This window comes from Staurois parvus, unplaced genomic scaffold, assembly GCF_062004578.1.
Source record: "Staurois parvus isolate SC_StPar_1 unplaced genomic scaffold, SC_StPar_1.0 ptg002775l, whole genome shotgun sequence".
In the NCBI taxonomy this organism is placed as follows: Eukaryota; Metazoa; Chordata; class Amphibia; order Anura; family Ranidae; genus Staurois; species Staurois parvus.
The window spans coordinates 94,599-109,636 of NW_028320571.1; the positions used below are offsets into that span (position 1 = coordinate 94,599).

Consider the following 15,038-nt stretch of genomic DNA (forward strand, 5'->3'; position numbering starts at 1 on the left):
ATTGGAAGGGTTCCTTTCCCCAACTGCTCCAGGTCTCTCGGATTGGAAGGGTTCCTTTCCCCAGCTGCTCCAGGTCTCTCGGATTGGAAGGGTTCCTTTCCCCAACTGCTCCAGGTCTCTCGGATTGGAAGGGTTCCTTTCCCCAGCTGCTCCTGGTCTCTCAGATTGGAAGGGTTCCTTTCCCCAACTGCTCCTGGTCTCTCGGATTGGAAGGGTTCCTTTCCCCAGCTGCTCTGGGTCTCTCAGATTGGAAGGTTCCTTTTCCCAACTGCTGTTCTGAGATCTCTCCACAGGAGCTCTACGGGATGGAGATCTGGACTCATTGCTGGCCAGTTCAGTCCTCTCCAGCGCTTTGTCTGAAACCATTTCGGGGGGCTTTGTGACGTGTGCTTTGGGTCATTGTCCTGCTGGAAGACCCACGACCTCTGACAGAGACCCAACTTTCTGACACCGGGCCCTACATTGCACCTCAGAACTTTTTGGTAGTCTTCAGATTTCAGAATGCCATGCACATGGCCAAGACATCCATCGCCTGACGCAGCAAAGCAACCCCAAAACATCAGTGACCCCCCACCATGTGTGACTGGAGGGACTGGATTCTTTTCTTTACAAGCCTCATTGCTTTTTCTGGAGCTGGTCTATGGACGTGATGATGTCAGGAACAGTCCATTTACAAGACCGCTAGAGTGCGGGGAGGAAGGAGCAGCAGGGATCAGTCTTGTGCTCAGAGGATTAGGTATCAGGGGCGGACTGACAACTCATAGGGCCCCCAGGCAATAGGGGATCATGGGGCCCCTGTGTCCTTGCCCATACTCAAAAAAGCCTATGAAAAAGGTACCAGGGGCATCTCATGGGGCCCCCTACTGACCCCGGGCCCTCGGGCAGTGCCCGAGTTGCCAAATGGTCAGTCCGCCCCTGGTAAGTATACATTCGGTCTCTCATCCCCTAGACCAGGGGTAGGCAACCTGCGGCTCTCTAGCTGTTGTGGAACTACATTTCCCATGAGGCATTGCAACATTACAAAACTGTGTTACAGCTATGGCTTGCAGAGGCATGATGGAACTTGTAGTCCTGCAACAGCTGGAGAGCCGCAGGTTGCCTACCCCTGGCCTAGACAAAAATGAGCATTTAACCCATGCAGTGTGTGCACAGTCCCACTGCATGGGGGAAAAAACATTTTCCTGGAATTCGTCTTTAAATGGTTTTGCAGATCCAAAACAAAGGTTGATGCTTTTGTGCCTTCCAAGATCACCACAAATCACTGTTGGTCTGATTATTTTAGGCATACAGGCGCACCTCGGCTTGTGAACTCCTCGGTTAACGTAATTTTCGGTTTACGAATGAAAATCCATTGAAAATAATGCCTCAGTTTATGTTTTTTTCACAATTTTCTTTTTGCAATATGAAGTGTTTGTTGGTGCCGATTTTTAAATGCAATTGCAGGCTTTTTTTTTTCTTCACTATAGCTCAGTTAGCTGTCACTTTCCCTGGAGCTAAAGGAAACTTTGTTTCTTTTATCTCAGGAAACAAACTAAAAGGAAACATTGTTTCTTTTAACTCAGGGAAATAAACTAAAAGAAAACTTTCTTGGGCCCGGACATGCTAACCTCCCCTTACAGCCATAGTGGACGAAGTGGCCGTGGCGTGGGGAAAACTTGCGGACCGCCGCCCATATCCAAGATGGCAATGGTCCGCCTCTTGTTCCTTGAGCGCCGGAAGTGACCATGGACCATGAAGAGGGGTGCCGTCTCACCCAATCTCCAGAAAAAAAAGGAACCATTTAGGGAACCCTGGCCGAGGCCACCCCGCAAGGCCCCTGCCTTGCTGAGAAGAGGAGGAAGGGGTAACCCCACAGTCAGGAGGCCTCTGTACCCCGCCAGACGGCCAGTAAAACAAAAAAAAAACGGGAGTAGTTTCTGGTCCAGAGGAAACACTAATACTGAGGGTCCCCTATGGAGAGAGGCTACTTATAGGAAAGTGGATCGGGTGTTTCCTGGGAGGAGCCTATCTCTCATTGTGAAGCTGTCCTGGAAGATGACTCGGGAAAAAGCCAGTAATTACATTTAAAAACCGGCACTGACCTATAGTGACAGCGACTTTTTTTTTTTTTTTTTACTTTTTTCTGACCTCCGGAAAGGCTTAATTGGTTGTCAACGCATTCCTATGGGAAGCCGTGTTTCGGTTTACGAATTTTTTGCAATACAAAATGTCCTGAATGCATTAAACTTGTATACTGTGGTACACCTGTATTTGGTTAGAGGGGTATGGGGGACATAGCGGTCTTTATGGCACGGGGTTGGCGACAATAGTCAAGAATGTGTGGGAGCGCACGGGTAGAGGAGCCTCCAACACGGGTAGAGGAGCCTCCTACACGGGTAGAGGAGCCTCTTACACGGGTAGAGAAGCCTCCTACACGGGTAGAGGAGCCTCCAACACGGGTAGAGGAGCCTCCTACATGGGTAGAGGAGCCTCCTACATGGGTATAGGAGCCTCCTACACGGGTAGAAGGAGCCTCCTACATGGGCAGAGGAGCCTCCTACATGGGCAGAGGAGCCTCCTACATGGGTAGAGGAGCCTCCTACATGGGCAGAAGAGCCTCCTACATGGGCAGAAGAGCCTCCTACATGGGTAGAGGAGCCTCCTACACGACTCCATAGGTCTTGATGGCTCCTGGAATTTTAGCACAAGCACCGAATAAAGAGGTTTGGGTGAACTTTTTGCCGAGTCATCCTGACTATACCATCAGTAGAGGGACTCTGGGTTTCCAGCACCACGGTTGGTGCATTCAGCTGAATCATTCACGGCTGCTATTTATCAACGTGACTCTTCGGATTCCATCTATTTTTAGTATTTGTAGAATGAGATTTCTATTTCGATAGGCTGCTTCTGGACGTGAACGTGTTGATTGTTCTGAGTTTTGGAATCTCTGGTATTTTTCTTCCAGATCTGCACAGGAATCCAGCCTGAGACAACTCCAGAATGGTCACCGCTGATCTCTCTCTGTATTCCGGGTCATTGGTCTCGTATTCTCCCCCCCCGATGATGTTACCGTGACTTAGCGGCCATACTGAAAAACCACAAACCTGGACATTTCTCTCTGATAAAACGTCTGTCTTTATTAATACAGCAAAAAGACACTGCAGGGAAAGCCGACGCATTTCGCAAATGAGATCGTCCATCGCTCTTCCCACTTTTCTAAGGTGCTCTCAGGGGGAGAAAACTCACCTGTATTGGCGTGGATGTGGAGGTAGAGGGACAATGTTTCACATTTGGTGGGAGTGTGATAAAATTCAAGAATATTGGAGGGGGGGGTATATTATTATTATTACACAGTATTTATAAAGCGCCAATAGTTCACTCAGCGCTGTACATTACAATGGGAGACAATACATGAGACAGTACAGTAACAATACAATGCGATACACGAGGGGTTCGAGGTATAGTCCGCTTAATTCAGGAAATAACGGAGGTTAACATTTCAAAGGACCCAGAGACTTGTCTCTTTTATAGTGATAAATTCTCAGTGAAAGAATATAAAAACTCCCTAGCCGTCTGATTATTTCATATTTTTGGTGCTGAAAGTGGTACCATTATTTTGCATGGAAATATGTATTTTTTTTATTGTAGGCCTGTAAGTTTTAGGAATAACTCACTGAAATCTGTCCGAACAAGAGTCTAGTAAACATCCCGGGGAGGATAAAATGTGAAACACGAAATCATAAATTATAATTTAATAAATAATCATAAACAATAATAATAAATGTAATTCAATAATATAATCAAACCAAAAACACTGAAATGTGAAATAGAGCGCCAAGTTCGCACATCGCTGAGCTCAGTCGCAGAATCGTTTTCAGTGTCTGATGAGGAATTTCCCCCACCAATCATTATCACTCAATTCTGCAAGTGGTTCTGATTTACTATCGCTGTTCTCTAGCCGGTCTAAAACCACTTTTGACCTAAAGGGACGCTTTTTGGACGCCATGGACGTTTCTCAGTTTCCAGGCAGAAAGAACAGTAAAAATGCAGGCAGGACGCCGGACAAAGCACTCGGGACAAAATGTATGTGAAATGGTTTGATACAGGAATGTTATACTATGTGATTTTTGTTTACAGCAAGCAGCTTGCATTGGGGGCACCCGCTGCTCCGTGTGTCCATTCACACATGGAGCCGCGGCTTGGCCCTGCCACTTCTCTCTCATTGGCTGACTGGCTGTGATGCAAATGGCTCCAGCTTGCTGTCTCAGCCAATAAGGAGGCAGAGACCCGGGACAGCCGAGGCTGTCGTGTACATTCACACATGGAGCCGCAACTTAGCCCTGCCCCCTCTCTCTCATTGGCTGACTGGCTGTGATGCAATAGCTCCAGCTTGCTGTCTCAGCCAATAAGGAGGCAGAGACCCGGGACAGCTGAGGCTGTTGTGTACATTGCTGGATCGCGATGAGGCTCCGGTGTGTATTGAGGGGTGCGGGGGGCACTGCTGCACAAAGGCTTTTTACCTTCATGCATAGAACGTATGAAGGTAAAAAAAAACTCTTCATCCTTTACAACTACTTCAAGTCAAATTCCAGGCAGCCTGTTAGCTGGGATGTGGCATTCCTGGCCCTGGACTCGGGTTTACTGCCCTGGAAGTTCTGTTGTAGCAAACGTGTCCATTGAAACCCAGCAGAGGTCAGGGGCGCCTCCAGCCACTCGATGAAGTCAAAGACGTCTAATGGAAAGTTTTCTTTGCATTTTGTGGTCGCGCCCATCATAAGTCTACAGGCTCCATGCTTTATCTAGTGGAATGCAACACGCGCTCACCATGGTTTCAGGTGCCAAAAGAAAGCAAAAACACAGATAAAATAAACATGTGTCACGTGTTGTCTGGGCCGGTACACTTAAAGACGAACATGTTTATTGTTAAAACCCCCCCCCGGGTGATCGATGCACATCGCAGGGATACAAACTTTGTTTTAGTTTCCTACCTGTAATTATGAAGAAATATCTGTTTGTTTCTCTGTATCCAAGTGCAGTGAATGCCAATAGGAGTGACTTTAGAATTATCAATCAGCTGCTGCACTTGAAGGGATCTAATGAGGAAAGCGGCGGGGTCTGCATTTCCTTTTGGGAGTATGATCACAGTAACAGCAATCGTTTGAATGGTCATGAACAGATTTCAATTTTGACTCATTGTGTACTACTCATTTGGCCCACAGCTATCACATGGTATAGAGTGCTGTGATTGGCCCAGGTACCATGTGATCATGATGTCATGAATGGATTTCATTCGTGTTTAATGTGTGTCATCTGATCGCACAACACTCATGTAGTATCTGGACTGCTCACAGCAGTCCGATACCGGGCACCGCGCCCGGCGGTCCGATACCGGGCACCGCGCCCGGCGGTCCGATACCCGGGCACCGCTCCCGGCGGTCCGATACCCGGGCACCGCTCCCGGCGGTCCGATACCCGGGCACCGCTCCCGGCGGTCCGATACCCGGGCACCGCTCACGGCGGTCCGATACCAGGCACCGCTCACGGCAGTCCGATACCGGGCACCACACCCAGCAGTCCGATACCAGGCACCAGTCTGATACCAGGCACCGCACCCAGCAGTCCAATAACCAGGCAACGCTGCCGGCAGTCCAACACCGGGCACCGCTCACGGCAGTCCGACACCAGGCACCACTGCCAGCAGTCCGATACCAGGCACCGCACCCAGTAGTCCGATACCAGGCACCGCACCCAGCAGTCCGATACCAGGCACCGCACCCCTGTCAGTGTTGACTGGTTTATCTCTTTACATCTGGAGGAAAAGAGGTTTACTCTCCAAATACGGAAAGATTTCTTCACAGTAAGAGCTGTGAGAATGTGGAATAGACTCCCTCCAGAGTTGGTTGTGGCCAGCTCAGTGGATTGCTGTAGGAAAGTCCTGGATTCTTTCTTGGATACACAGAATATAACTGGATAGAACATTTATAGGGAAAGTTGATCCAGGGAATATCCGATTGCCTCTCGGGGGATCAGGAAGGAATTTTTTTTCCCTGCAGGAGCAAATTGGATCGTGCTTTGCTGGGTTTTTTTTGCCTTCCTCTGGATCAACTGTGGGTGTAGGATTATAACTTTTTTTTTTTTTTTTAAATGGTTGACCTGGATGGACTTTTGTCTTTTTTCAGCCAGACTAACTATGTAACTATGAATCTCAACTCTTTTACCACTTTTGCTGGACAGCTTGATCTGCTAATAGGAAGTTAAAGCAGAGTTCCACGTGGAAGAAAAAATAAAAGTCAGCAGCTACAACAACTGTAGCTGCTGACTGTTAAAATACAGCCACTTACCTGTCCCTCAGTCCCGTGGTGTCCTCACCACCGCTGGTTTCACCGGCCATCTTCTCTCCATGGCACCAGCACCTTCAGTGTGGGCACCCGGCTGTGAGTGTTTGCAGCTTCATAGCTGGGTGCCCACTGCGCATGCGCGAGAACCACTGCGCTTTGTGAATGGTCCCGTAGTCTTCTGGGACCTGTCACGTGTCCCACAAGACTACGGAGAGGGAGGGTAGGAGGACAATTTCCAATTGCCTAGGCCAGAGGTCTCCAAATTGTGGCTTGGGGCTGAATGCGGCACTTTGCCAGCCTTTAACTGGCCCCTTGGGGCTCTGTTCCTCTGAATGATATTCCTCCCACTGACACCAATGATGGGGCACTATTCATCCCACTGACACCAACGATGGGGCGCTATTCCTCCCACTGACACCAACGATGGGGCGCTATTCCTCCCACTGACACCAACGATGGGGCGCTATTCCTCCCACTGACACCAACGATGGGGCGCTATTCCTCCCACTGACACCAACGATGGGGCGCTATTCCTCCCACTGACACCAATGATGGGGCGCTATTCCCCCCACTGACACCAATGATGGGGCGCTATTCCTCCCACTGACACCAATGATGGGGCGCTATTCCTCCCACTGACACCAATGATGGGGCACTATTCCCCCCACTGATACCAATGATGGGGCAATACTCTTCTTTTGTAATCACCACCAACCCTGAGGCCATGTTTTTCTCACTGATGCTGGGCCTGGGACATTTTCTACCCCCACTGACCACAATCTACCCCCCCCCCCCCAAAGTCTGAGGTACAGTAAACTGGCCCTTTGAATGAAAAGTTTGGAGACCTCTGGCCTAGACGATCGCAGCGTAAGTGGGAGCGGGTACCTGTCAAATTCAGGTACCCGCTCCCCAAAAGGTGATAATGATGGGGAGCGGGGGAAAAAAGGCTTAAAGCGGAACTTACCCTTTTGGGTGGAGCTCCGCTTTAAAAAATAACAGACTTACTGGCCAGATCACGTGAAAATAAAGGAGAGGAAAAAAACAAATGCAGCCATCACCCCTAAGAATTAGCAATAACATGTTACATTTTTGTTTTTAGATTATTATGACCGTAAAAATGTCAAAAAGCCGTACACAAAGCATAATAAAGAACAAATCCGGAGTACTGAACACAATTTAATATCCAAGTTCCTATCACGATTCTTAGCATGTAATAAAAATACTTCATTGTTTAACACAAGACATTGTTTCCCTTTAGAGTATGAACACAATGGGGGGGGGGAGCACTGCTGAACCACAAAGGTCTAAAGTGGGGGATGAGCAACTGCAGCTGTTGTTGAACTTCATGTCCCATGAGGCAGTGCAAAACTGATAGAATGACTCCCAGAGGCATGATGGGAATTGTAGTTCTGCAACAGCTGGAGGGCAGCAGTTGTCTTGGCGAGCTCCTTAACCAATTTAAAGCCGATCTCCTTTACTTTTCAATAGTTTGTTTGGGCCACACACAGTTTTCTCTGATAAGAGACGGGGGCCACAGTCAGTGCTGTGTAAAGTGTATGTAGCATTGGATACATACAGTGCTGCCTTCTGACAGCAGCACAAGGCCTGTCCACCTGCTGCTGGAACACATCCGCATCCAGCTGAGCGCTGCTCAGCCATTCCCAGAAGGCTTTGTATTTTTATCAATGAACACAAGGCTTCCTCTGACTGGCTGAGATGGATCGGCAGGTAGAGGATAGCATGATCTTCACCTCAGCCAATCAGAGGAAGCCTTGCATTCACTGATAAAAATACAAGCCCTCCAGTTATTGGCTAAGCAGCACTCAGCCCCCTCGATTTTGTTCTGGGACAGAAACTTACTGTACCGCTGCAAAGACAGCACTGTATACAGCCGATGACACACATATAGTGTATACAGCACTGACAGCGGCCACATCTGTTAGTAAAGGAAATAGTTCATTTGGGCCAGCTTGGCCCAAACAAACTATTTAAAGCGGAAGTCCAGGAATTCAGCCACTTTGAAAAATGTGCTGGTATCTTATGAGTTAAGTCCAAGGAGGTACATGTCACCTCCTGGACTTATCGCTTTAACCTCTTGGTGTCGGCCGAACGCATATGTGCGACCTCCCGGCCTCGGTGCCTAGACACCAAGGGGTTTATTTACTAAAGCTGGAGAGTCCAAAATCAGACTCCCTTCTGCATAGAAACCAATCAGCTTCCAGGTTTCATTGCCAAAGCTTCATTGAACAAGCTGAGGTTAGAAGCTGATTGGTTTCTATGCAGAAGGGAGTCTGATTTTGGACTCTCCAGCTTTAGTAAATAAACCTCCAAGCGTTGGCACATTTGCGTTCTATTAAAAAAAGACATATGTGCTGAGAGCACGCACCCTGCACGCTCCCAGCACACATGTCCGGTACTCACGGAAAGGTCCCGATCTCCTCTTTCGATCGGGACCTTTCCCGATCATCTGCACGCCGTGAGGTCGCGTCACGGCGGTCACATGATTCTAGACCCCGCCCCCAGCTTCTGAAACCCTTAAAGGGCCAGGAGGTGTCAGCGCCAAGGGGTTAATTTACAACTGACAGTTTTATGGCGCTCTGGGAGGATAGGAATCACTACATTTCTGGAGCTCTGGCACTGTATCTTCTGGTTTCAGATCCTAAGGCTGCAGAGTCGTATGCAGCTACTGTGCCCACCCCTCCCCTTCTTCTGCTCAATCCCAGAGCGCTTTGTATTACGTGAATGCATTCACAAGATACAAAGGCTTCTTGGAATGGGCAGTAAAGGGGGTAGGCAGAGGTGCTGTATTTCAGAAGACAGCATCTTTCCTCTCAAAGCTCTGGAGTGTAGATTGCTACCTTCCCTGAGCTCCGTAAAACGGTCAAATGTAAATAAATTACATAAGTCCAAGTTTTATGGTTCTCTGGGAGGATAGGAATCACTACATTTCTGGAGCTCCGGCACTGTATCTTCTGGTTTCAGTTCCTGAGGCTGCAGAGTCGTATGCAGCTACTGTGCCCACCCCTCCCCTTCTTCTGCTCAATCCCAGAGCGCTTTGTATTATGTGAATGCATTCACAAGATACAAAGGCTTCTGTGAATGGGCAGTAAAGGGGGCAGGCAGAGGTGCTGTATTTCAGAAGACAGCATCTTTCCTCTCAAAGCTGTGGAGTGTAGATTGCTACCCTCCCTGAGGCCTGTAAAACGGTCAAATGTAAATAAATTACATAAGTCCAGGAGGTGGCATGCACCTTGTTGGATTTAACTCATAGCATGCCAGCATATTTAAAAAGTGGCTGAATACTTGGAACTCAGCTTTAAAGCAAGGCCCTTGATCCCCGCTGAGCAGGCGGATGACAGGTCTGCGTCCGCTCCCCTGCTGAAGAGCGGACATAGATACAGCCTGATTGTCCCTACGGGACAGATCTGATGGAAATGGACCACCTGTCCGCTACCACCAGACTGTCATCCAATCAGCCGGATGGATCGTATCCATATCCGTCTGTTTTTGGTACACAGGATCGGATGTCAGTGGACACTTGTCTGCTGACCCCCGCCGGTCCATAGAGGTCTATGCTATGGTCCCATTGGGTCCGCCTGCAAAACTGACAAGCGGACCCAATCGGACCGTCCTTGTAAAAGGGGCCTAAAAGTAAACATGGGGTTAAGCTTTGACCCGTGTTCTGGTATTGCCATTTTAACGTTCCTCACAGAGGCACAAACTTGCACTGCAAATCAGGATGATGTATTTGTCAGCAGACTTTGCCTGATCACAGAAAACACCATCTGTAGAAAATACTCAAATCCAAACTTCACTTTGATTACATGTTAAAGATGCTAGCTCAAATGTCTGCTCCTTCCTTTCACTGCATTTTCGTGGAGGAGTGTATTCTGGAGCTGAAGATTACTGACAGCACATGAACAGCAATCACCAACCCTGGGCAGTCTTGACACAAAGAGTGGTCTACTAGGGTGACATCCGCCGCATGCACCGGACTGGCCTAGAGACTTTTCACTCCAGGACGCAGTAAAAGATTTTTAAGCTAAAATCGGGTTCCGCCCTTAAAATGTCACTTTTCCATCCTAGGTTCACTTTTTAAAAAAAGGCACCACATGAATAAATACAGGTCAAGCTGAACTTCACGCTCTCCTCCTCATCTCTTCTTCACACCCTTCTTCCTGGAGGCATTGGGGTTCACCCGCCTGCGGCCGGCTCCCTGAGCGGCGTCTCTGATGTTCAGGTTGGCTGCCCGGCTGTAGATGTCATTTTCCACGAAGGGCGAAGCTCCGGCGATATAATCCGGATTGAAGACGTCGGTCTTGGACCTCGCCTTCTTGGAGAGACGCTGCTGGGGGAAATTCTGGTCAGAGACCAAGAGCGGGTTTGCGGCGTGCTTTCCTCCTTGCGGGGCGGGAAGTGAATACTGCAGAGAGAACACATAGAAATCAAAGCAGCCGACCGATGCCGGGCTTAAAACACTGTTGCATGCTGCCATATATATGGAAATGATGTTGATTAACCACTTCCAGTCCGGACGCTCTCATCCCCCCTTCCAGTCCGGACGCTCTCATCCCCCCCTTCCAGTCCGGACGCTCTCATCCCCCCTTCCAGTCCGGACGCTCTCATCCCCCCCTTCCAGTCCGGACGCTCTCATCCCCCCTTCCAGTCCGGATGCTCTCATCCCCCCTTCCAGTCCGGACGCTCTCATGCCCCCTTCCAGTCCGGACGCTCTCATCCCCCCTTCCAATCCGGACGCTTTCCCCTCTCCTTCCAGTCCGGACGCTTTCACCCCCCTTCCAGCCCGGACGCTTTCACCCCCCTTCCAGCCCGGACGCTTTCACCCCCCTTCCAGCCCGGACGCTTTCACCCCCCTTCCAGCCCGGACGCTTTCACCCCCCTTCCAGCCCGGACGCTTTCACCCCCCTTCCAGCCCGGACGCTTTCACCCCCCTTCCAGTCCGGACGCTTTCCCCCCTTCCAGTCCGGACCCTCTCATCCCCCCTTCCAGTCCGGACACTTTCCCCCCCTTCCAGTCCGGACACTTTCCCCCCTTCCAGTCCGGACACTTTCCCCCCCTTCCAGTCCGGACACTTTCCCCCCCTTCCAGTCCGGACACTTTCCCCCCCTTCCAGTCCGGACACTTTCCCCCCCTTCCAGTCCGGACCCTCTCATCCCCCCTTCCAGTCCGGACCCTCTCATCCCCCCTTCCAGTCCGGACCCTCTCATCCCCTTCCAGTCCGGACACTTTCCCCCCCTTCCAGTCCGGACACTTTCCCCCCCTTCCAGTCCGGACACTTTCCCCTCCTTCCAGTCCGGACACTTCCCCCCCCCTCCTTCCAGTCCGGACACTTTCCCCCCCCCTCCTTCCAGTCCGGACACTTTCCCCCCCCCTCCTTCCAGTCCGGACACTTTCCCCCCCCCCTCCTTCCAGTCCGGACACTTTCCCCCCCCCCTCCTTCCAGTCCGGACACTTTCCCCCCCCCCTCCTTCCAGTCCGGACACTTTCCCCCCCCCCTCCTTCCAGTCCGGACACTTTCCCCCCCCCCTCCTTCCAGTCCGGACACTTTCCCCCCCTTCCAGTCCGGACACTTTCCCCCCCTTCCAGTCCGGACACCCCCCCCCCCCTTCCAGTCCGGACACCCCCCCCCCTTCCAGGCCGGACACCCCCCCCCCCCTTCCAGTCCAGGCCAATTTTCAGCTTTCAGCACTATCACACTTTGAATGACAATTGCGCGGTCATGCAACACTGTACTCATATGAATTTATCAGCATTTTTTCTGAGACAGATAAAGCTTTATTTTGCTGGTATTTATTTACCGCTGGGATTTTTATTTTTTTTGCTATATAAATGAAAAAGTCCAAAAATTTTAAAAGAAAAAGTGTTTTTCTTATAAAATTTTGCAAATAAATAATATTGCATCATAAATCTTGGCCAAAATGTATTGTGTTATCTTTCTAGTAAAAAAAAAAAAAAAAAAAAAAAAAAAAATAACCCAAATTAGTTTATAACCAAAAATTATAATTTTTAAAATTTTTTTTTACATTTTTATTTATTTTTTTTACATACTGTCACCCTAGCAGTACTGTGTCACCATGGCCGGACGGGAGGTGGTTAACTGCCGTCTGGGACAATTTTGACATTTTTTGTGCTAGAAAATTACAAAAACATGACTATAAAAACATTTTCTGAAAGCAGAGGCCCTGGAGAATAAAATGGTGGCTGTTGCAATTTTTTTAATGTTGCATGATATTTACGCATCTGTTTATCAACTGGAAATTAATTTTAGCTTTGCACAAACACACCGCTGCGCTGTGATTGGCCCATGGAGAGCGGTGAGCACTGTCGTTCTTTGGGAAGCGTGTAGCCCAGCAGTGAGGTGTGAATGGGGCCCCTGGAGCGGACGTCTTGTATGAGTGCTGACCCCGCCAACACGTGATCAGTGACTTCTGAGGAAAGTCAAGCCGAGGACTGCCCCTGGTGCGCTGATAAATGCCCCCCCGTTGCTGTTGGGGGGTGGGGCTGTGTTCCTCAGCAACGACTTTCCCTCAAAGTCTCAATTTACATATCCCGAGGGGAGGGGCTGTAGGGACCCTGTAGGATCCTCAGAGGCCCCATTCTGCCCCCAGCCTCAGGAAGCCCCAATGACAGGAATTATCCAGTACTGATGGGCCCCTTCCAGGGACTCAGCCCGGATCTCAGGGGCCCCCTGACAAATCTCAGGGTGTCACTCGGATGCCCCTCCCCTCAGAGCCCCCCCAACATCCTCCCCACCTCCCTTCCTGGGTCGCTGTCACTCTCACTGCCCGGTGCTGCTGCTCCTTCCTCGGCTCCGGGCCACCCAAAATGGCAGCTGACGCGTGCACTCAAACACAATATAATGCTCAATTTTCTAGTAAAATTTAAAAGATTAGGTTGCGTTGAGTAATTAGATACCAAACATGTCAAGATTTAAAACTGTGCACGCCTGTGAAATGGCGACAAACTACGGTACCTAAAATTGTCCATAGTCAATGCTTCAAAAGCTTTTACAGGTTATCATTTAATCATGAATTAGGGTCCTGGAATTATTTCTCTCACTGCGATGTTTGCTGCGATACCTCACAATCATCGCTTACACACCGAGTATACTGTGCCGCAATCGTGGCTCCTGTGCGCATGCGAGTAGGTGACGTCATCGAGACTCAGCCATTCAAACGGCCAGAGCCTGTGAGCCCCGGAAGGCCAAGAGAAGATGGAAGCCCTGTAAGCGGTGACAACGCACCTCTGGAGTGCTTTGGAAGTCTTTCATAATGTGCTAGCATGCAGTGCATCACAGCAGATTATGCCTTCTGTCAGTTGCGGCTGCAATCTTTCTTGGTCTACCTGACCTTGGCTTGGTATGAAGAGATCCCCGAACTTTCCACTTCTTAATAGGTGATGCAACAGTACTGATTGGCATATTCAAGGCTTTGGACATTTTTTTTATGTCCTTTTCCATCTTTATAAAGCTCCATTACCTTGTTACGCAGGACTTTTGACAGTTCTTTTCTGATCCCCATGGCTCAGTATCTAGCCTAGTCAGTGCTTCCATGAAAGAGCTAACAAACTCACTGATTATTTATACACTGACACTAAATGCAATTTAAAAAGCTACAAATGTGGAACATTAACCTCTAATTGGCATTTGAACCCATGTGTGTCACCTTGTGTGTCTGTACCAAGGCCGAACATTCCCGGGGGCCGAGACTTCTGATCCGGGGGCCGAGACTTCTGATCCGGGGGCCGAGACTTCTGATCCGGGGGCCGAGACTTCTGATCCGGGGGCCGAGACTTCTGATCCGGGCCATTTGGGTGATTTCTGTTATCATTTGGATTTATAAAGGAGCCAAACAACTCTGTGATAATAAATGGCTTCATATGATCATCATCCTTCGATAAAAGAGCATTTTTTGGCAGATCCGTCATATTTTCAATATCAATGCCAAGAAAATGCTCTTTTATTGAAGGATGATGATCATATGAAGGCATTTATTATCAAATAGTTGTTTGGCTCTTTTTTAAATCCGAATGATAACAGAAATCACCCAAATGGCCCGATCAAAAGTTTCCCTGCCCTGGAATGTTCGGCCTTGGTACAGACACACAAGGTGACACGCACGGGTTCAAATGCCAATTAGAGGTTAATGTCACAATTTCTGCCAGGGTATGCAAACTTTTGAGCACAACTGTAAATATATATATATATATATATATATATATATATATATATATATATACATACATACACATACACATACACACACATATATATATTATACACACGCACATACACCTGTTAGATTGTAAGCTCTTACGAGAAGGACTCTCTGCTTCCTCTTGTACCAACTTGTATTGTAACTGTAATGGTTACCTTCATTTTGCAAAGCGCTGAGCAAACTGTTGGTGCTATATAAATCATATTTAAAAAAAATTATATACATCTCACACACACATATATATATACACACATATAAATACACACACATACATATCAATCACATATGCATACACACGCAATACATACTAAACGGATGGGAAACCCTCGCACTTTCTTTTTGCTGCCTTACCCTCATGCCGCGGGTGTTCATCACCTTGGGGTTCCGGGAGAAATGCATGTGCTGGCTGCCATCCTCATCCACAGACACGGCCACTTTCTTTAGGGTCATATTTCCACAATGAGGACAGAATTGTTTGGACATGTCA

General features: G+C 48.8%; 1 protein-coding gene across 1 annotated transcript; it reads right to left on the reverse strand.

Moving 5' to 3' along the window:
• Window positions 1–7,480: 7,480 nt before the first annotated feature.
• NOB1 (NIN1 (RPN12) binding protein 1 homolog) lies at window positions 7,481–15,032 on the reverse strand. Its single transcript, XM_089666680.1, has 2 exons — window positions 14,903–15,032; window positions 7,481–10,740 (listed from the first exon to the last, which is right to left on the reverse strand). The coding sequence occupies exons 1-2, from the start codon at window positions 14,999–15,001 to the stop codon at window positions 10,471–10,473; spliced, it is 369 nt and encodes a 122-aa protein (XP_089522806.1). The 5' UTR covers window positions 15,002–15,032; the 3' UTR covers window positions 7,481–10,470.
• Between the last annotated feature and the right edge of the window lie 6 nt (window positions 15,033–15,038).